Source organism: Bufo gargarizans, chromosome 3, assembly GCF_014858855.1.
Source record: "Bufo gargarizans isolate SCDJY-AF-19 chromosome 3, ASM1485885v1, whole genome shotgun sequence".
Classification (NCBI taxonomy): domain Eukaryota; kingdom Metazoa; phylum Chordata; class Amphibia; order Anura; family Bufonidae; genus Bufo; species Bufo gargarizans.
Window position 1 is genome coordinate 3,853,933 of NC_058082.1, and position 22,950 is coordinate 3,876,882.

General features: G+C 56.0%; 1 protein-coding gene across 1 annotated transcript in view; it reads right to left on the reverse strand.

Annotated features, from left to right (window-relative positions):
• Window positions 1-1,169: 1,169 nt before the first annotated feature.
• DNHD1 (dynein heavy chain domain 1) overlaps window positions 1,170-22,950 on the reverse strand; it is a 110,239-nt gene continuing 88,458 nt past the window's right edge. The window contains exons 29-40 of the mRNA XM_044283985.1: window positions 22,301-22,718; window positions 21,522-21,647; window positions 20,300-20,551; window positions 20,049-20,227; window positions 18,323-19,213; window positions 18,110-18,245; window positions 16,863-16,928; window positions 16,317-16,515; window positions 13,634-13,725; window positions 13,245-13,394; window positions 9,229-10,115; window positions 1,170-1,522 (exon numbers count right to left, since the gene is read on the reverse strand). Of these exons, the coding sequence (XP_044139920.1) occupies window positions 1,178-1,522; window positions 9,229-10,115; window positions 13,245-13,394; window positions 13,634-13,725; window positions 16,317-16,515; window positions 16,863-16,928; window positions 18,110-18,245; window positions 18,323-19,213; window positions 20,049-20,227; window positions 20,300-20,551; window positions 21,522-21,647; window positions 22,301-22,718 (3,741 nt within the window). The 3' untranslated portion in view covers window positions 1,170-1,177. The remainder of the gene's footprint in view (window positions 1,523-9,228; window positions 10,116-13,244; window positions 13,395-13,633; window positions 13,726-16,316; window positions 16,516-16,862; window positions 16,929-18,109; window positions 18,246-18,322; window positions 19,214-20,048; window positions 20,228-20,299; window positions 20,552-21,521; window positions 21,648-22,300; window positions 22,719-22,950) is intronic.

Genomic DNA, 22,950 nt, shown 5'->3' on the forward strand with positions numbered 1-22,950 from the left:
TGTAATGACTTACAGGGAGGCTGCACTACAATCAGACTATAGGACAGCGTAATGACTTCCACGGAGGCTGCACTACAGACGGACTATAGGACAGCGTAATGACTTCCACGGAGGCTGCACTACAGACGGACTATAGGACAGCGTAATGACTTCCACGGAGGCTGCACTACAGACGGACTATAGGACAGCGTAATGACTTCCACGGAGGCTGCACTACAGACGGACTATAGGACAGCGTAATGACTTACAGGGAGGCTGCTGTACAGACTGACTATAGGACAGCATAATAACTTACAGGGAGGCTGCACTACAGGCAGACTATAGGACAGCATAATGACTTACAGGGAGGCTGCACTACAGGCAGACTATAGGACAGTGTAATGACTTACAGGAAGGCTGCACTACAGGCAGACTATAGGACAGTGTAATGACTTACAGGGAGGCTGCACTACAATCGGACTATAGGACAGTGTAATGACTTACAGGAAGGCTGCACTACAGGCGGACTATAGGACAGTGTAATGACTTACAGGCAGGCTGCACTACAATCGGACTATAGGACAGTGTAATGACTTACAGGAAGGCTGCACTACAGACGGACTATAGGACAGCGTAATGACTTACAGGAAGGCTGCACTACAGACGGACTATAGGACAGCGTAATGACTTACAGGGAGTCTGCACTACAGACGGACTATAGGACAGCGTAATGACTTACAGGAAGGCTGCACTACAGACGGACTATAGGACAGCGTAATGACTTACAGGGAGTCTGCACTACAGACGGACTATAGGACAGCGTAATGACTTACAGGGAGTCTGCACTACAGACGGACTATAGGACAGCGTAATGACTTACAGGCAGGCTGCACTACAGGCGGACTATAGGACAGCGTAATGACTTACAGGCAGGCTGCACTACACTCGGACTATAGGACAGCGTAATGACCTACAGGGAGGCTGCACTACAGGCGGTCTATAGGATGATGGTCTGAGGACTAACAATTTACAGGCCTTTATGGACTCTCCTGCGGTGAGGCCATTATTAGAGGGCTTGCTGATGACCCCATGGTGTGTCCCACCATTTATTCCCCCCACAATCAGATCATCACCATGGTCAGGATTATTCTTACTTGTCTTTTTATTTTTTGTTGCAGTGTCATCTTCCTGCCTCATGTCACAGTAACGAGATGGTGTGAACACGGCGCTGGCTCCATAAGAAAGGGGAAACAGTGGTGGGAAGTGGAAGGAGCAGCAGTGGCCTCTCCTGATGCTGCTTGTGGCCCCCAGGGCCCTCCCCGCTGTACAGTGGGCACAGATAGTAGGACTGTGCAGGATGATGGCATTTGGCATTGCTGGCCTGTGGCACAGCAGAGATGTGTATTGAAGGGAGGGCGCAGAGTTGTGGTGACAGAGTCTCTTGTAGTAATTCCAGACGAGTGTCCCACAGGGCGTGACGCAGATGTATCCCGACCAGCGAGATTCCCACAGGCTGCAGCGAGGGCGACGTTCTGCCAGAAACCTGCCAATCACAGAACAGGAGAATCAAGTACGAGAAGTCACAATCCGCAGCCAAGGAAGACGACACCTGTAATCATGTACACCAAGTTATGTAGAGCTGTGCCGTCTACCGAGAATGGCCACAGTCTACACGCCGACCGGCACAGAGGGTCAATGTGGATAAATGTGAAGTTCTGGGTAGTAATCATCTCCATACATAATATGTCCTAGGGGGAGTAACACTGGAGAGTCACTTGTACAGAAGGACCAGGTACTAATAATCTACATACATCATATGTCCTAGGAGGAGTAACACTGGAGAGTCACTTGTAGAGGAGGATCAGGTACTAATAATCTACATACATCATATATCCTAGGGGGAGTAACACTGGAGAGTCACTTGTACAGAAGGACCAGGTACTAATAATCTACATACATCATATGTCCTAGGAGGAGTAACACTGGGGAGTCACTTGTACAGAAGGATCAGGTACTAATAATCTACATACATCATATGTCCTAGGAGTAACACTGGAAAGTCACCTGTAGAGAAGGATCAGGTACTAATAATCTACATACATCATATGTCCTAGGAGGAGTAACACTGGAGAGTCACTTGTGGAGAAGGATCAGGTACTAATAATCTACATACATCATATGTCCTAGGAGGAGTAACACTGGAGAGTCACTTGTAGAGAAGGATTTGGGGGTCCTTGTGGATGGTAGATTAAATTACAGCACAATGTCAATCAGCTGCTTCTAAGGCCACCAGGATATTGTCATGCATGATACGAGGCATGGACTCGCGGGGCAGGGATGTAATATTACCACTATACAAAGCGCTGGTGCGGTCTTATCTGGAATATGCAGTTCAGTTCTGGGCACCAGTCCATAGAAAGGACGCCCTGGAGCTGGAGAGAGTACAGAGGAGAGCGACTAAACTGATGAGGGGCCTGGAGGGTCTGAGTTATGGGGGAAGAATTACACTTTAGTCCTGAGAAGAGGGGGGACAGGATTAACCAAAGAAATATATAAATGGGCCATTCAAAAAATATGGTGAAAAACTTTTCCATGCAAAATGCCTTCAAAAGACGAGGGGGCGCTGCCTCCGACTGGGGAAGAAAAAGTTCAGGCTCAAAGTTCAGTCTCCAGAGACGTCAAGAATTCTGGCTCTGGTGCTGTCCGTTATACGGAGCGGGGCCTGGCTCTGGTGCTGTCCGTTATACGGAGCGGGGCCTGGCTCTGGTGCTGTCCGTTATCCGGAGCGGGGCCTGGCTCTGGTGCTGTCCGTTATCCGGTGTAGGGAGCCTGGCTCTGGTGCTGTCCGTTATATGGTGTAGGGAGCAGGGGTCTGGATCTGGTGCTGTCCGTTATACAGTGTAGAGAGCGGGGGCCTGGCTCTGGTGCTGTCCGTTATACAGTGTAGGGAGCAGGGGTCTGGATCTGGTGCTGTCCGTTATACAGTGTAGAGAGAGGGGGCCTGGCTCTGGTGCTGTCCGTTATACAGTGTAGGGAGCGGGGCCTGGCTCTGGTGCTGTCCGTTATATGGTGTAGGGAGCAGGGGTCTGGATCTGGTGCTGTCCGTTATACAGTGTAGGGAGCGGGGGCCTGGCTCTGGTGCTGTCCGTTATACAGTGTAGGGAGCAGGGGTCTGGATCTGGTGCTGTCCGTTATACAGTGTAGAGAGAGGGGGCCTGGCTCTGGTGCTGTCCGTTATACAGTGTAGGGAGCGGGGCCTGGCTCTGGTGCTGTCCGTTATACAGTGTAGGGAGCGGGGGCCTGGCTCTGGTGCCGTCCGTTATACAGTGTAGAGAGCGGGGGCCTGGCTCTGGTGCTGTCCGTTATACAGTGTAGGGAGCGGGGCCTGGCTCTGGTGCCGTCCGTTATACAGTGTAGAGAGCGGGGGCCTGGCTCTGGTGCTGTCCGTTATACAGTGTAGGGAGCGGGGGCCTGGCTCTGGTGTTGTCCGTTATACAGTGTAGGGAGCGGGGGCCTGGCTCTGGTGTTGTCCGTTATCCGGGGCCTGGCTCTGGTGCTGTCCGTTATACGGTGTAGGGAGCGGGGGCCTGGCTCTGGTGTTGTCCGTTATCCGGGGCGGGGGCCTGGCTCTGGTGCCGTCCGTTATACGGTGTAGGGAGCGGGGGCCTGGCTCTGGTGTTGTCCGTTATACAGTGTAGGGAGCGGGGGCCTGGCTCTGGTGTTGTCCGTTATCCGGGGCGGGGGCCTGGCTCTGGTGCCGTCCGTTATACAGTGTAGGGAGCAGGGCCTGGCTCTGGTGCCGTCCGTTATACGGTGTAGGGAGCGGGGGCCTGGCTCTGGTGCTGTCCGTTATACGGTGTAGGGAGCGGGGGCCTAGCTCTGGTGCTGTCCGTTATATGGTGTAGGGAACGGGGGCCTGGCTCTGGTGTTGTCCGTTATACGGTGTAGGGAGCGGGGGCCTGGCTCTGGTGCTGTCCGTTATATGGTGTAGGGAACGGGGGCCTGGCTCTGGTGCTGTCCGTTATACAGTGTAGGGAGCGGGGCCTGGCTCTGGTGCTGTCCGTTATACAGTGTAGGGAGCGGGGGGCCTGGCTCTGGTGCCGTCCGTTATACAGTGTAGGGAGCGGGGCCTGGCTCTGGTGTTGTCCGTTATACAGTGTAGGGAGCGGGGGCCTGGCTCTGGTGTTGTCCGTTATCCGGGGCGGGGCCTGGCTCTGGTGCTGTCCGTTATACGGTGTAGGGAGCGGGGGCCTGGCTCTGGTGTTGTCCGTTATCCGGGGCGGGGGCCTGGCTCTGGTGCCGACCGTTATACGGTGTAGGGAGCGGGGGCCTGGCTCTGGTGTTGTCCGTTATCCGGGGCGGGGGCCTGGCTCTGGTGCTGTCCGTTATACAGTGTAGGGAGCAGGGCCTGGCTCTGGTGCCGTCCGTTATACGGTGTAGGGAGCGGGGGCCTGGCTCTGGTGCTGTCCGTTATACGGTGTAGGGAGCGGGGGCCTGGCTCTGGTGCTGTCCGTTATATGGTGTAGGGAGCGGGGGCCTGGCTCTGGTGTTGTCCGTTATACGGTGTAGGGAGCGGGGGCCTGGCTCTGGTGCTGTCCGTTATATGGTGTAGGGAACGGGGGCCTGGCTCTGGTGTTGTCCGTTATACGGTGTAGGGAGCGGGGGCCTGGCTCTGGTGCTGTCCGTTATATGGTGTAGGGAACGGGGGCCTGGCTCTGGTGTTGTCCGTTATACGGTGTAGGGAGCGGGGGCCTGGCTCTGGTGCTGTCCGTTATATGGTGTAGGGAACGGGGGCCTGGCTCTGGTGTTGTCCGTTATACGGTGTAGGGAGCGGGGGCCTGGCTCTGGTGCCGTCAGTTATACGGTGTAGGGAGCGGGGGCCTGGCTCTGGTGCCGTCAGTTATACGGTGTAGGGAGCGGGGGCCTGGCTCTGGTGCTGTCCGTTATATGGTGTAGGGAACGGGGGCCTGGCTCTGGTGCTGTCCGTTATACGGTGTAGGGAGCGGGGGCCTGGCTCTGGTGTTGTCCGTTATCCGGGGCAGGGGCCTGGCTCTGGTGCCGTCCGTTATACGGTGTAGGGAGCGGGGGCCTGGCTCTGGTGCTGTCCGTTATACGGTGTAGGGTGCGGGGGCCTGGCTCTGGTGCTGTCCGTTATATGGTGTAGGGATCGGGGGCCTGGCTCTGGTGTTGTCCGTTATACGGTGTAGGGAGCGGGGGCCTGGCTCTGGTGCTGTCCGTTATATGGTGTAGGGAACGGGGGCCTGGCTCTGGTGCCGTCCGTTATACGGTGTAGGGAGCGGGGGCCTGGCTCTGGTGCCGTCAGTTATACGGTGTAGGGAGCGGGGGCCTGGCTCTGGTGCTGTCCGTTATATGGTGTAGGGAACGGGGGCCTGGCTCTGGTGCTGTCCGTTATACGGTGTAGGGAGCGGGGGCCTGGCTCTGGTGTTGTCCGTTGGCAGGGGCCTGGCTATGGTGCCGTCCGTTATACGGTGTAGGGAGCGGGGGCCTGGCTCTGGTGCTGTCCGTTATACGGTGTAGGGAGCGGGGGCCTGGATCTGGTGCCGTCCGTTATACGGTGTAGGGAGCGGGGGCCTGGCTCTGGTGCCGTCCGTTATACGGTGTAAGGAGCGGGGGCCTGGCTCTGGTGCCGTCAGTTATACGGTGTAGGGAGCGGGGGCCTGGCTCTGGTGCCGTCAGTTATACGGTGTAGGGAGCGGGGGCCTGGCTCTGGTGCTGTCCGTTATACGGTGTAGGGAGCGGGGGCCTGGCTCTGGTGCTGTCCGTTATACGGTGTAGGGAGCGGGGGCCTGGCTCTGGTGTTGTCCGTTGGCAGGGGCCTTGCTCTGGTGCCGTCCGTTATACGGTGTAGGGAGCGGGGGCCTGGCTCTGGTGCTGTCCGTTATACGGTGTAGGGAGCGGGGGCCTGGATCTGGTGCCGTCCGTTATACGGTGTAGGGAGCGGGGGCCTGGCTCTGGTGCCGTCCGTTATACGGTGTAGGGAGCGGGGGCCTGGCTCTGGTGCCGTCCGTTATACGGTGTAGGGAGCGGGGGCCTGGCTCTGGTGCCGTCCGTTATACGGTGTAGGGAGCGGGGGCCTGGCTCTGGTGCTGTCCGTTATACGGTGTAGGGAGCGGGGGCCTGGCTCTGGTGCTGTTCGTTATACGGTGTAGGGAGCGGGGGCCTGGCTCTGGTGCCGTCCGTTATACGGTGTAGGGAGCGGGGGCCTGGCTCTGGTGTTGTCCGTTATCCGGGGCGGGGCCTGGCTCTGGTGCCGTCCGTTATACGGTGTAGGGAGCGGGGGCCTGGCTCTGGTGTTGTCTGTTATCCGGGACGGGGCCTGGCTCTGGTGCCGTCCGTTATATGGTGTAGGGAGCGGGGGCCTGGCTCTGGTGTTGTCCGTTATCCGGGGCGGGGCCTGGCTCTGGTGCCGTCTGTTATACGGTATAGGGAGCGGGGGCCTGGCTCTGGTGTTGTCCGTTATCCGGGGCGGGGGCCTGGCTCTGGTGCTGTCCGTTATACGGTGTAGGGAGCGGGGGCCTGGCTCTGGTGTTGTCCGTTATCCGGGGCGGAGCCTGGCTCTGGTGTTGTCCGTTATACGGTGTAGGGAGCGGGGGCCTGGCTCTGGTGTTGTCCGTTATCCGGGGCGGGGCCTGGCTCTGGTGCCGTCTGTTATACGGTATAGGGAGCGGGGGCCTGGCTCTGGTGCTGTCCGTTATACGGTGTAGGGAGCGGGGGCCTGGCTCTGGTGTTGTCCGTTATCCGGGGCGGGGCCTGGCTCTGGTGCCGTCTGTTATACGGTGTAGGGAGCGGGGGCCTGGCTCTGGTGCTGTCCGTTATCCGGGGCGGAGCCTGGCTCTGGTGCTGTCCGTTATACGGTGTAGGGAGCGGGTGCCTGGCTCTGGTGCCGTCCGTTATACGGTGTAGGGAGCGGGGGCCTGGCTCTGGTGCCGTCCGTTATACGGTGTAGGGAGCGGGGGCCTGGCTCTGGTGCCATCCGTTATACGGTGTAGGGAGCGGGGGCCTGGCTCTGGTGCCGTCCGTTATACGGTGTAGGGAGCGGGGGCCTGGCTCTGGTGCCGTCCGTTATACGGTGTAGGGAGCGGGGGCCTGGCTCTGGTGCCGTCCGTTATACGGTGTAGGGAGCGGGGGCCTGGCTCTGGTGTTGTCTGTTATCCGGGACGGGGCCTGGCTCTGGTGCCGTCCGTTATACGGTGTAGGGAGCGGGGGCCTGGCTCTGGTGTTGTCCGTTATCCGGGGCGGAGCCTGGCTCTGGTGCTGTCCGTTATACGGTGTAGGGAGCGGGGGCCTGGCTCTGGTGTTGTCTGTTATCCGGGGCGGGGGCCTGGCTCTGGTGTTGTCTGTTATCCGGGGCGGGGGCCTGGCTCTGGTGTTGTCTGTTATCCGGGGCGGGGGCCTGGCTCTGGTGCCGTCCGTTATACGGTGTAGGGAGCGGAGCCTGGCTCTGGTGCTGTCCGTTATACGGTGTAGGGAGCGGGGGCCTGGCTCTGGTGTTGTCCGTTATCCAGGGCGGGGGCCTGGCTCTGGTGCCGTCCGTTATACGGTGTAGGGAGCGGGGGCCTGGCTCTGGTGTTGTCCGTTATCCGGGGCGGGGCCTGGCTCTGGTGCTGTCCGTTATACGGTGTAGGGAGCGGGGGCCTGGATCTGGTGCCGTCCGTTATACGGTGTAGGGAGCGGGGGCCTGGCTCTGGTGCCGTCCGTTATACGGTGTAAGGAGCGGGGGCCTGGCTCTGGTGTTGTCCATTATACGGTTTAGGGAGCGGGGGCCTGGCTCTGGTGTTGTCTGTTATCCGGGGCGGGGGCCTGGCTCTGGTGTTGTCTGTTATCCGGGGCGGGGGCCTGGCTCTGGTGTTGTCTGTTATCCGGGGCGGGGGCCTGGCTCTGGTGCCGTCCGTTATACGGTGTAGGGAGCGGGGGCCTGGCTCTGGTGTTGTCCGTTATCCGGGGCGGGGCCTGGCTCTGGTGCTGTCCGTTATACGGTGTAGGGAGCGGGGGCCTGGATCTGGTGCCGTCCGTTATACGGTGTAGGGAGCGGGGGCCTGGCTCTGGTGCCGTCCGTTATACGGTGTAAGGAGCGGGGGCCTGGCTCTGGTGTTGTCCATTATACGGTATAGGGAGCGGGGGCCTGGCTCTGGTGTTGTCTGTTATCCGGGGCGGGGGCCTGGCTCTGGTGTTGTCTGTTATCCGGGGCGGGGGCCTGGCTCTGGTGTTGTCTGTTATCCGGGGCGGGGGCCTGGCTCTGGTGCCGTCCGTTATACGGTGTAGGGAGCGGGGGCCTGGCTCTGGTGCTGTCCGTTATACGGTGTAGGGAGCGGGGGCCTGGCTCTGGTGTTGTCCGTTATCCGGGGCGGGGCCTGGCTCTGGTGCTGTCCGTTATACGGTGTAGGGAGCGGGGGCCTGGCTCTGGTGTTGTCCGTTATCCGGGGCGGGGCCTGGCTCTGGTGCTGTCCGTTATACGGTGTAGGGAGCGGGGGCCTGGCTCTGGTGTTGTCCGTTATCCGGGGCGGAGCCTGGCTCTGGTGCTGTCCGTTATACGGTGTAGGGAGCGGGGGCCTGGCTCTGGTGTTGTCCGTTATCCGGGGCGGGGCCTGGCTCTGGTGCCGTCCGTTATACGGTGTAGGGAGCGGGGGCCTGGCTCTGGTGCCGTCCGTTATACGGTGTAAGGAGCGGGGGCCTGGCTCTGGTGTTGTCCGTTATCCGGGGCGGGGCCTGGCTCTGGTGCCGTCTGTTATACGGTATAGGGAGCGGGGGCCTGGCTCTGGTGCTGTCCGTTATACGGTGTAGGGAGCGGGGGCCTGGCTCTGGTGTTGTCCGTTATCCAGGGCGGGGGCCTGGCTCTGGTGCCGTCCGTTATACGGTGTAGGGAGCGGGGGCCTGGCTCAGGTAGTGCTGATTATACAATCGAGTGAATCCTGACCTGACTGCGGTGGGGGGTGTTATAGTGTCTGCTGCTTCTTTTTTGGGCACAGGTTTTGGGAGTGTGCACACTTTGCAGCTAAGATAAAGCCTCATGCAGACGTCCGTGACGTTCCGGACTGGCATCCTCCTGAGTGCAGACGCGCACGGCGCCATTGGTTGCTATGACGCTGTGCGCTTCGCGCTGCTGCTGTACAGTAATACACTGGTACAGATCATGTGTTACTATATCACGGACGTCTGCATGAGGCTTAACAGTAATATCCCGTCACTGGCCAGCAGCCTGTACCCGAGTATCCATACTCCCCCCGGTACCTGCATTTGTAGGCGGTAGCTCTCTAGCTCTCGGTGGTCCTCTAGCGCTTGTTCCTGCAGGAGACTGTGGAGGAGGCCGCTCGGTTGCCGGAAGACGCTCACGTTATAGGTGACATTAAGGGGCGAGGATTGGGACATATAGGTGGAGAGAAGCTTGAGGCGCAGGTGAAGGCCCTGGATCCAGGCCTGCAGAGTAACAGGAGAGGCTAGAGAGTAGACGTTCCAGCCTGGAGGCACATGCCCCTCACTCAGCATCCTTCTCATCTCTTGACACTTCTGGCAGAGGCAGGAAGAAGCCGCGTCTCTTGCCTCCTGAGTGGCTCCCTGGATCAGTGTGTGAAGCAGCTTCCACTCATGAAGTAGGAAACGGAGCATAGGGCGTGGCTTGGACCATCTGTCCGCTTCCTCATCAGTGGCCATCACTGACCGTGGCTTCTTCGTGCCTTCTTTTGGCCACTCAGCAGATGTAGTTTTTGTATTGGCCCGGGAGCTCAGGGTACAGCTGGTGTCTGGGCCTGGAACCTGTTGACCATCCAGCAGAAGTCCAGGGTCGAGCTCCCTTTCAGTTCTCTGCTGTTCATTCACCAGCTCCAGCAGAAGATCCAGGCACTGACTTGTGTCATGTACCACTGGAGACCTGGGGCTGGAAGACTCTGAAGATGTTCTCCTCCTCCTGGAATCTCTACATCCTGAGGAGCAGTCTTGAAGAATAGCTCTGCAGGGGTGGAACATCCACACATCTTGAGTAATGAGCAGGTCAGAGAAAAGTCTGTACCCATACAGCTCGGTGGTCACATTCTTTAGACCCTCACTCAGGCCTAGAACCGCGAGGTCCCTCATAGAGAGCAATTTCTGCAGCGACCAGGTAACTCCACACAACCCGGGCCCTGAAACAAAGAGAAGATCAAAAGGTCATGCAGAGTCATCAACCAGCAGAATAGTGAGTGCAGCTCTGGAGTATAATACAGGATGTAACTCAGGATAAGTAATGTATGTACACAGTGACTGCACCAGCAGAATAGTGAGCGCAGCTCTGGAGTATAATACAGGATGTAACTCAGGATCAGTACAGGATAAGTAATGTATGTACACAGTGACTGCACCAGCAGAATAGTGAGTGCAGCTCTGGAGTATAATACAGGATGTAACTCAGGATCAGTACAGGGTAAGTAATGTATGTACACAGTGACTGCACCAGCAGAATAGTGAGTGCAGCTCTGGAGTATAATACAGGATGTAACTCAGGATCAGTACAGGATAAGTAATGTATGTACACAGTGACTGCACCAGCAGAATAGTGAGTGCAGCTCTGGAGTATAATACAGGATGTAACTCAGGATCAGTACAGCATAAGTAATGTGTGTACACAGTGACTGCTCCAGCAGAATAGTGAGTGCAGCTCTGGAGTATATTACAGGATGTAACTCAGGATCAGTACAGGATAAGTAATGTATGTACACAGTGACTGCACCAGCAGAATAGGGAGTGCAGCTCTGGAGTATAATACAGGATGTAACTCAGGATCAGTACAGGATAAGTAATGTATGTACACAGTGACTGCACCAGCAGAATAGTGAGTGCAGCTGTGGAGTATAATACAGGATGTAACTCAGGATCAGTACAGGATAAGTAATGTATGTACACAGTGACTGCACCAGCAGAATAGTGAGTGCAGCTCTGGAGTATAATACAGGATGTAACTCAGGATCAGTAAAGGATAAGTAATGTATGTACACAGTGACTGCACCAGCAGAATAGTGAGTGCAGCTCTGGAGTATAATACAGGATGTAACTCAGGATCAGTACAGGATAAGTAATGTATGTACACAGTGACTGCACCAGCAGAATAGTGAGTGCAGCTCTGGAGTATAATACAGGATGTAACTCAGGATCAGTACAGGATAAGTAATGTATGTACACAGTGACTGCACCAGCAGAATAGTGAGTGCAGCTCTGGAGTATAATACAGGATGTAACTCAGGATCAGTACAGGATAAGTAATGTATGTACACAGTGACTGCACCAGCAGAATAGTGAGTGCAGCTCTGGAGTATAATACAGGATGTAACTCAGGATCAGTACAGGATAAGTAATGTAATGTACACAGTGACTGCACCAGCAGAATAGTGAGTGCAGCTCTGGAGTATAATACAGGATGTAACTCAGGATCAGTACAGGATAAGTAATGTATGTACACAGTGACTGCACCAGCAGAATAGTGAGTACAGCTCTGGGGTATAATACAGGATGTAACTCAGGATCAGTGCAGGATAAGTAATGTATGTACACAGTGACTGCACCAACAGAATAGTGAGTGCAGCTCTGGAGTATAATACAGGATATAACTCAAGATCAGTTTTTGCACATTTAAGAGTGCAGCTCTGCAGTATGTACACAGTAGTAGAAGTGGATCAGCAATGACTTTTTGATGCTAATAAATCTTCACTTGCATAAACAAAATACAGGCAGTAAGGCTGAAACGATTACTCGATTGATTCAAGTAATTCGACACAAAAAAAGATGATTTGTTTGTGTCATGTGACCACGCAGCTTGCTAACTCACCGCTCCGTGGTCACCCCACTGGCCCGTACCTTGCTGCACTCCGCTGAGGGAAACTCTGTGCGCGTGTCCAGCTGCCATGCCGGTCGGCAGTCTGCCGCCCTTCAGTGTGAAGTGTACTTCCAGCAGCCTCCTCCGCAGCGCACCCCCTTTGGTCCGGGGTTGCAGGATGAAGAGGACGGGGGTCTCCTCGCCCCCCACCCGGGAGGAACATGAGAGAGCGCCTCATGAAGCCAAGGACACGCTGAACCAGCCGCCAGAGCAGATCAAGGGGGAGATCCAGGAGGAGAATGACCGGCTGCGGGCGCAGGGCAGGGGCACGGACAGCCCTTCAAAGAGCCTATCGGAGTGGTGGGCAAGGAGCCTGCGGATCCTGATGTCAAGCAGAAGCGGGACAAGATCAAGGAGGTGAGGAACCTGGGGAGTGGGGCTGGTGTAACAGGGGATGCCAGCCACTGCTGGTACCATGTGCTGGCACTGGAGGATGACATGACAGGTCACACTGGTGCAGAGGAGGGGGCGAGACTTACAGCCTAGGTGGCACTTTATGTCCTGCTTTCTGTTCTACATGTGGGATCAGGGCTCAGTGCCAGTTTGGTATGCGGGTTATACAGCTTATTGTGGTGGCTGGCATCTACCAGGCATGATGCAGCTCCACAGCTTATGCCTTGATGTCACTGGGGTGGCAGCTGGTGGTACTGGGGGGGGACAGCTGGTGGCACTGGGAGGGGACAGTGGAACTGATGGCACTGGGGGGGGGGCAGTGGAGCTGATGGCACTGGGGGGGGTAGTGGAGCTGATGGCACTGGGGGGATAGTGGAGCTGATGGCACTGGGGCGATAGTGGAGCTGGTGGCACTGGGGGGGATAGTGGAGCTGGTGGCACTGGGGGGTGTAGTGGAGCTGGTGGCACTGGGGGGGATAGTGGAGCTGGTGGCACTGGGGGGTAGTGGAGCTGGTGGCACTGGGGGGGGTAGTGGAGCTGGTGGCACTGGGGGGTAGTGGAGCTGGTGGCACTGGGGGGTAGTGGAGCTGGTGGCACTGGGGGGGTAGTGGAGCTGGTGGCACTAGGGGGGTAGTGGAGCTGGTGGCACTAGGGGGGGGGGGTAGTGGAGCTGGTGGCACTGGGGGGGAACTGATGCACTTGGGCTGATCGCAACAAAGGGTGTTGGGGACTGATGAGTTTTTATAAAGAAAAACAGTCTTAATTATTTTTTTCTTATTAGATTACTCGATTAATCGTAAAAAATAATCGGTAGAATACTCGATTTCTAAAATAATCCTTTACTGCAGCCCTAACAGGCAGATGTGATGCGTTTCAGCGAAACAGCCTAAAGGGTTGATATGGGCGTGCACCCAGGAGCTCCACCTTCTTCCAGGGTGCTTTTGGGGGTGACCTGTCTGTGCCCGGAGAACCCTATGATTAACCCTGTCAGATTCTGTACAGTGAGACTTACCGTTCACACCACCCACCGGCAGTGCCGACATCACCTGTGAAAGTCCCCGGCTGCCTCGCTGATGTGATTCTTGCAGGCAGTGCTGAACCACCGCCATGACACTCTGGGCATCGTCCTCTTCTACAATGTGACCTCCATATATAACGGCACCTACAAGGGGAACAGCATGAAGACAAATGTGGAGGCTGGGGGACTACACAAGAAAGGTGAGGAGACCAAAGCCCTGACAACTGGAGATGTCTCCACTGAACCCCTCTAGTCTCTATACCCTGCCGCTCTCATGGGTGGAAACTGTGGCGAGTGGAGCCTTGGTCCCAGGACAGTGACTTCACGGGGAGCTCCGTCACATGTCTGTTCTAGTCACTTGTTTTAGGCTGCGCTGCAGTTACCTGTGATGTGGGGCAGAGCTTCACTCCAGTCCTGGCACTGCGCCATCACCGTCCTCACAGCACACACAGCGTTCCTCAGATCCTTCAGACCCCTGTAGAGAGTTAAGAACGTCAGTGTACTCCTTAGTCACCCCTGGGACTGCAGGTTGAGGTGGTGGCCGTCTCACCAAGCCCTCACCCCTGGGACTGTAGGTTGAGGTGGTGGCCGTCTCACCAAGCCCTCACCCCTGGGACTGTAGGTTGAGGTGGTGGCCGTCTCACCAAGCCCTCACCCCTGGGACTGTAGGTTGAGGTGGTGGCCGTCTCACCAAGCCCACACCCCTGGGACTGTAGGTTGAAGTGGTGGCCGTCTCACCAAGCCCTCACTCCTGGGAATGCAGGTTGAGGTGGTGGCCGTCTCACCAAGCCCTCACCCCTGGGAATGCAGGTTGGGGTTGTGGCTGTCTCACCAAGCACTCACCCCTGGGACTGCAGGTTGAGGTGGTGGCCGTCTCACCAAGCCCTCACCCCTGGGAATGCAGGTTGGGGTTGTGGCTGTCTCACCAAGCACTAACCCCTGGGACTGCAGGTTGAGATGGTGGCCGCCTCACTAGCACCACTTCCCTGGGACTGCAGGTTGAGGTGGTGGCCGTCTCACCAAGCCCTCACCCCTGGGACTGCAGGTTGAGATTGTTGCCGTCTCACCAAGCCCTCACCCCTGGGACTGTAGGTTGGGGTGGTGGCCGTCTCACCAAGCCCTCATCCCTGGGACTGCAGGTTGGGATTGTGGCCGTCTCACTAGCACCACTCCCCTGGGACTGCAGGTAGAGGTGGTGGCCGTCTCACCAAGCCCTCACCCCTGGGACTGCAGGTTGAGATTGTTGCCGTCTCACCAAGCCCTCACCCCTGGGACTGTAGGTTGGGGTGGTGGCCGTCTCACCAAGCCCTCATCCCTGGGACTGCAGGTTGGGGTTGTGGCCGTCTCACCAAGCGCTCACCCCTGGGACTGCAGGTTGGGATTGTGGCCGTCTCACTAGCACCACTCCCCTGGGACTGCAGGTTGAGGTGGTGGCCGTCTCACTAGCACCACTCCCCTGGGACTGCAGGTTGAGGTGGTGGCCGTCTCACCAAGCCCTCACCACTGGAACTGCAGGTTGGGGTGGTGGCCGTCTCACTAGCCCCTCACCCCCAGGACTGCAGGCTGAGATGGTGGCCGTCTCACTAGCACCACTCCCTTGGGACTGCAGGTATGGGATGATAACCGCCTCACTATGCCCTCACCCCTGGGACTGCAGGTTGGGATGGTGGCCATATCACCATGGCCTCAGCCCCAGGACTGCAGGCTGAGATGGTGGCTGTCTCACTTGCCCCTCACCCCTGGGACTGCAGGCTGAGATGGTGGCCGTCTCACTTGCCCCTCTCCCCTGGGACTGAAGGCTGAGATGGTGGCCGTCTCACTAGCCCCTCACCCCTGGGACTGCAGGCTGAGATGGTGGCTGTCTAACTAGACACTCACCCCTGGGATAGTAGGTTGAAATGGTGGCCGTCTCACCAAGCCATCACCCCTGGGACTGCAGGCTGAGATGGTGGCCATCTCACTAGCCCCTCACCCCTGGGACTGCAGGCTGATATGGTGGCCGTCTCACTAGCCCCTCACCCCCGGGACTGCAGGTATGGGATGATAACCGCCTCACCATGCCCTCATCCCTGGGACTGCAGGTTGGGGTGGTGGCCATATCACCATGACCTCAGCCCCAGGACTGCAGGCTGAGATGGTGGCTGTCTCACTACGCCCTCAACCTTGGGACTGTAGGTTGAAATGGTGGCAGTCTCACTTGCCCCTTACCCCTGGGACTGCAGGCTGAGATGGTGGCCGTCTCACTTGCCCCTCACCCCTGGGACTGCAGGCTGAGATGGTGGCTGTCTCACTACGCCCTCAACCTTGGGACTGTAGGTTGAAATGGTGGCCATCTCACCAAGCCCTCACCCCTGGAACTGCAGGCTGAGATGGTGGCAGTCTCACTAGCCCCTCACCCCCGGGACTGCAGGCTGAGACGGTGGCCGTCTCACTAGCACCACTCCCTTGGGACTGCAGGCTGAGATGGTGGCCGTCTCACTAGCCCCTCACCCAGGCTGAGATGGTGGCCATCTCACTAGCCCCTCACCCCTGGGACTGTAGGCTGAGATGGTGGCCGTCTCACTAGCCCCTTACCCCTGGGACTGCAGGCTGAGATGGTAGCCGTCTCACTAGCCCCTCACCCCTGGGACTGCAGGCTGAGATGGTGGCCGTCTCACTAGCCCCTCACCCAGGCTGAGATGGTGGCCGTCTCACTAGCCCCTTACCCCTGGGACTGCAGGCTGAGATGGTAGCCGTCTCACTAGCCCCTCACCCCTGGGACTGCAGGCTGAGATGGTGGCCGTCTCACTAGCCCCTCACCCAGGCTGAGATGGTGGCCGTCTCACTAGCCCCTCACCCAGGCTGAGATGGTGGCTGTCTCACTAGCCCCTCACCCAGGCTGAGATGGTGGCCGTCTCACTAGCCCCTCACCCCCGGGACTGGACATGGGGTGACTGCAGTCTCACATGGGCCCTTTCTGGCTTTCGCGGGATCAACATGGTAAGAAAGAATTTGTTTCCTTTTGCTCGATATATGCAGGGTCCAGGCGCGCAGCCCTCATTAGTACCGGACCTGTACACAACTCACCAGCAGTATGCGCGGCGCTGTACATGCTGGCTGTATTCCTGTCTGAGTAGCAGGACACTGTGGAGAATCAGCAACTTAAGGGGGAGCGTGTTTTGCAACCCCAAATCCTCTGCCACATCTAAACAGCTCTGAAGGAGAACATCACGGAGGGTCAAGCGAAGTGCACAGGGGGCAGAGCAGGAGCCAAAACCTAGGGCAACTGGAAAAGAAGAGGGTATGCTGTTAGGGTGAGAAGAATATTGAAGGGGCATTAGGAAGAAGGGGTAAAGAGCATGGTACAGAGGATACAGGAAGGTACAGAGGACACTGGAAGGTACAGAGGACACTGGAAGGTACAGAGGATACAGGAAGGTACAGAGGATACAGGAAGGTACAGAGGACATTGTAAGCAGAGGATACATGAAGGTACAGAAGACACTGGAAGGTACAGAGGATACAGGAAGCAGAGGATACTGGAAGGTACAGGGGACACAGGAAGTCGGGGTGCATAGAATTTCTGCTATACATGTGCAGACCATGTGTGTACATCATGGGGAGGGGTGTTACCTGGCACAGAGGACATCATCTCCTCATCTACAGTCACACAGAGTCTGAAATCAGGATTCACCTCGTCTGAAGGAGGGACGGCAAAAACAGAGAAAATAAACTGAGACAGAGATGATCCCACCAACACCCCGTCTATAACTGTCTCCACGGAATAATGGGATGTATTGGGTGTCGTCTTCATGGAATGACAGGATGTATTGGGTGTTGTCCATGGAATGATGGGATGTATTGTGCGTTGTGTCTATGGAATGATGGGATGTATTGGGTGTTGTCTCCATGGAATAATGGGATGTATTGGGTGTTGTCTCCATGGGATGATGGGATGTATTGGTTGTTGTCTCCATGGAATGGTGGGATATATTGGGTGTTGTCTCCATGGAATAATGGGATACATTGGGTGATGTCTCCATGGAATGATGGGATGTATTGGGCGTTGTCTCCATGGAATAATGGGATACATTGGGTGATGTCTCCATGGAATGATGGGATGTATTGGGCGTTGTCTCCATGCAATAATGGGATACATTGGGTGATGTCTCCATGGAATGATGGGATGTATTGGGTGTTGTCTCCATGGAATGATTGGATGTATTGGGCTCCGTGTCCATAGAATGGTGGGATGTATTGGGGGTTGTCTCCCTGGAATGACTGAATGTATTGGGCACCATGTCCATGGGTCCATGGTATGGTGGGATGTACTGGGTGTTGTCTCCATGGAATGATGGGATGTATTGGGTGTTGTCTCCATGAAATAATGGGATGTATTGGGTGTTGTCTCCATGAAATAATGGGATGTATTGGGTGTTGTCTCCATGGAATAATGGGATGTATTGGGTGTTGTCTCCATGGAATAATGGGATGTTTTGGGTGTTGTCTCCATGAAATGATAAGATGTATTGGGTGTTGTCTCCATGAAATAATGGGATGTATTGGGTGTTGTCTCCATGGAATAATGGGATGTGTTGGGTGTTGTCTCCATGAAATAATGGGATGTGTTGGGTGTTGTCTCCATGAAATGATGGGATGTATTGGGTGTTGTCTCCATGGAATGACGGGATGTACTTGGCACCATGTCCATGGAATGATGGGATGCATTAGGCATTGTGTCCATGGAATGATGGGATGTATTGGGCGCTGAAGTGCATTACCGTTTGATAGAAAAAGATGTAATTAATAGATGGGTTTTGCTCCTGTTACATCAGGTCATCTCCAGCAGTGTGTATATCGGGTGGTCTCAGGTCTCATACCTTTTACAGTCAGCAGGAGATCTGCCAGCTTTGGGTGCCAGTTCAGCAGAAGCCAGTGCCCCTCTCGCTGACTGGTGAGCACTGTGCCTGTCATGGTGCTGGCAGGAAGGGTCTCGCTCCAGGACAGCATCTTCACCTGTAAAGCAGGGACAAGTGAGACTAGACTGCAGTAGGCACCACATTGTTGGGTTGCTCTTGGCATTCATCACCTACCTCCTTGCCACTCTTCTGTGCTAAGTGCAGGATGTAACAAGTGGGAAGATCTGGTGAAACTGCTGGACGGATGAAGAGGACTGGAGTATGAGGATCTGACTGACTTATGACATCTTCTTGACACTTATCTTCAGGCTCTGGCCCCAGGATGCACGAGGAAAGGTGAGATAAGACAAGGCCCAGGCATTCAGGCTTCAGGATTCTCCACAAGATGGCTGCCTGGAAGAGGGTCAGGTGCGAGAAGCTGGAGCATGGTATGGGCCCAATAACCGTGGAGCGGAGACTAAAGTATTCCTGCCATTGCTTTGGCTGTGCACTCAGGGATGAACGGATGCCCTGAAAGGCAGAGAGCTTCTCCAGCTGTGCCAATGCTTCCCAGGCTTGGACGTCTACCCACTGTGGTCTCTGGATACAGGAGGATAAAGTCTCAAACACTGATTTACATCGAAGTCCCAAAAATGAGAACCACTCAAGAGGATGAGGTCTCCCCACTGCCAGCAACACATGTAGGACATGCCTGTGTTCCTCAGCGATCATGGGAAGGACACGTGTGAGGACTCCACGAGTCAGAACCTTCTCCAACTCCTGTCCACTCTCTGTCTGACCATGAAGGGCACTGAGGGCCCAGTTTAAGATCGAGGAAACGGGAAAGTGATAATGTGGAGATAATCGTGATACTTCCTGCAGTCTGGAGAAGAGGTGGACACAACTCTGAGCTGCAGACACATAGGGCGTCATGGGTGCTTGTAGCTGTTGTTGTAAAATTTCCACATCCTGCATTGATTGCTGCAGTGTGGCCTTGGCCTCCTCACATGTGGACACCACATTCAGGAAATCCTTGTCCTCAAACAGAGGGCTCGTTCCTGAGGAAACGTAATCCAATAACTGGTCCTGTCATGGAGGAAGAAGGTACAATTTAACTCCTCCAGGGCACTAGGATAATAGGACATGAAGATGTCACCTGAACTCACAGCTACAAACAGGAGTGTCCCAGACATCAAGGAGCATTAGAAACCAGCAAGCCTTCTGCTTCCCCCCACAGACGGCAAATACCAGGAGGCTGAAGCCTGTGTAGATGATCACTTCTGACTGCACATCATGCAATGTCCTAATATGTTACCAAAGTAGCTACAACAAGGGGTTAATATATCTGTACTCTCCAGACTAGATTCCAGGACAGCAGCAAGGCCGGTATTTTCCTGTGCTACTATTGAGCGCTTCCACTGTAGAGCGCTCATTAGTGCAGCCCTTTACCTCCCCCGACCTATCCTCACGCTGCTGACTGGAGGACAGGACCTGCGAGACGTCATCACCATGGAGCGCAGGTCCTGTCCTGAGCTTCCAGTCAGCAGGGGGCGTTCACCGAAGTGTGAGCAAATGGAGGAGGTGAGTGCATTATTCTTCGTCGGGCACTATTTTTTCTGGGGGGCACTATTGGGGCCATTACTCTTACTGGGGGGGCACTAATATTACTGGGGACACTAATGTGGGCATTATTAATTCTGGGGTCATTAATATTATTGGGAGCCACAGTATGATAGCGACTTAACACCCGTGCTATGCCACGCCCCACAACCACACCCCTTTTGGGTGTGGCTTAACTTGGCCGGTATTTTTTGTTGGGAAAGGTGGCAGCCCTAGCTGGAGATGATGGGTGGACTTCCAGCTTATACTGGTGCAGAGAACATGGCTGGTCCGGGGGTGGCTCCAGGTCCTGGCCTCTCACCTGAGCGCTGCCCCGCGCCTCCATCAGTTTCAGTGCGTTCCAGCTCAGATGTTGCCTCTCTTCTTGCAGCCGTGGATCCTTAAACTGCACCATCTCCTGGACCAGCAGCTCCTCCAGTCCTGAGGGGCCAAGGCTCAGATCTACCACAGTGACATCTTTCAGGAATGAAGCACCGACCTCTGTAATTATATTCATCTTCGGTTATACATGTTACTGTTCAGGCGCTGGCGCTATACAGGTAAGTACTTTACCTTGCACAAATATATTGAGAGGGAGGCGGGTGCTGAGGAACAGCGGGAGGAGCACCGAGGCCGTCTCATCTGGGGTCACAGGAGGGACCACTGGGTGTAACGGGTTCTGTGTGGAGCCATCATTAGAGCTGGATGGAGCTTCCCGCCTCTTTGAGGATGGGACTGGATGGCATTGGCTTCCTTGTCTACATTGTAGGACAGTCTCCAGACATGATGGCATCTTCTCAACATTTCTAATGAGAACACATAGACCTGTGAAGGCAGAGAAAGGTGGAAACCATGGTGACTGAGGTGTCGACATCTCCACCCTGCGGGACCCTGGCTCCAGAGAAGATGCTGCTGTGACCGGATCCTGAATAACATCACTGAGGGGATCTCCTGAGGAATATTCTAGCCAGTGTCACCATCTCCATGAAGACCACAGCTCGTCCCGGGTGTCCAGGGAACATCTCCCATATGAGCCGTCAACAGCTGCCGAGTCCTGTCCCCTGCAGTCCCAACACCTGGGACAGGAATACAGGGGGCGGCAGGAACAAGGACACGGGGTCAGTATTTATTAGGGGGGCTAAGATCTGTAGTAAGGGGGATCTGGTCTGGGGGGGTCTATTTATTTAGGGGTCTGAAGTCAGTAATAAGGGGGAGTCTGGTCTGAGGGTCTGTATTCATTAAGGGTGCATGGTCTGAGGGTCTCTATTTATTAAGGGGGGCTATTCTGGGGGGTCTGTATTTATTTAGAGTTCTGAAGTCAGTGGTAAGGGGGTCTGGTCTGGGGTCTTTATTAAGGAGGTCTGTAGTAAGGGAGGGGTCTGTATTTATTAAGGGGGTCTGGTCTGATGTTCTGTATTAATTAAGGGTGCATGGTCTGAGGGTCTCTATTTATTAAGGGGGTCTGGTCTGGGGGGGTCTGTATTTATTTAGAGGTCTGAAGTCAGTGGTAAGGGGGTCTGGTCTGGGGTCTTTATTAAGGGGGGCTGAGGTCTGCAGTAAGGGAGAGGTCTGTATTTATTAAGGGGGTCTGGTCTGACATTTCTGGGTCACTGGCAGGTTCTGCCCGCTGGTGACCTGGTTTTTGCCATCTGCTCCCCATGTCCTCAGGTCGTGTTCACCTTGGGCCGGTGTTGGATTGCGGCTGGCCACACTGATCTCCAGGTGATGAGGTGGCGATTGGTGATGTCTCTGTACAGGACGGTCTTGACTCTCCCAAGTCCTCCAAGAGTCTCACCTTGTTCTCTGGCAGACGACAGTCTCTGGGTGAACGCCATGTCAGACGCATCAATCACACACAGCTCCAGCATCTCATCTAGAGGACTCTGCCAGGGACGATCTCCGTGAGAAGGGGACGCTTTGCCTGCACCACAGAAAAGAGGTTTATGGCTGCCCACAACAGACCCCGGGGACACACAGGCACACACAGGCACACACAGGCCCCGGGGACACACAGGCACACACAGGCCCCGGGGACACACAGGCACACACAGGCCCCGGGGACACACAGGCACACACAGGCCCCGGGGACACACAGGCACACACAGGCCCCGGGGACACACAGGCACACACAGGCCCCGGGGACACACAGGCACACACAGGCGCCGGGGACACACAGGCACACACAGGCGCCGGGGACACACAGGCACACACAGGCCCCGGGGACACACAGGCACACACAGGCCCCGGGGACACACAGGCGCACACAGGCCCCGGGGACACACAGGCACACACAGGCCCCGGGGACACACAGGCACACACAGGCCCCGGGGACACACAGGCACACACAGGCCCTGGGGACACACAGACACCGAGGACACACAGGCACACACAGACACACACAGGCCCCGGGGACACACAGGCACACACAGGCCCCGGGGACACACAGGCCCCGGGGACACACAGGCACACACAGGCCCCGGGGACACACAGGCACACACAGACACCGGGGACACACAGACACCGGGGACACACAGGCACACACAGACACCGAGGACACACACAAGCGGCACTGACCTCTCTCCTTCTGCTCCTGTGTGCACAGCAGAACCTGCAGCCACCTCTCCGCCCTGAGATCCGGATCCAGGATCAGTGTTGGTCTGGGTGCTGAGTAGAAGCCACTTGCTCGGAGGAGGGCAGCTCGTGTCAGAGTCTCCATGTTCATGGGAAGCCTCTCTTTCTGCCACATCATCCTCTTGGAGGGAGAGCAGAGCAGTTCCAGGAGGTGACCCGGCACTCTCCGGTCTTGACTTGGAGACTCAAGCACTTCTCTCATATCATCTGGATCCACAGACACCTCATCCCCAGAGCAGAGAGACCACAACTTATCAAGCAGGGCAGTACAGCAGCTCCACGGTAGGCAGCCAAGGTAGGTGACAGAGGCAGAAACCAGCAGGGAGTCAACCTGGAGAGACTGACGCCGACGCTGCAGGGTCTGGAAAAGAAAGGGCACCCAAATCAAACCAAAGCCTCAAATAACAACCCGGATATATATATATATATATATATAGGTGACCGGACTCTCCTGTGCTGGACCTGACATGTAGAGAGCACAGGACACAGGAGGTAAGTACCTGTACACTGTGCTATGTACCTGCAGGGTCCACCCTACACCATAACATGTAGGTGACCAGACTCCTGAGCCTCCTGTGCTGGACCTAACATGT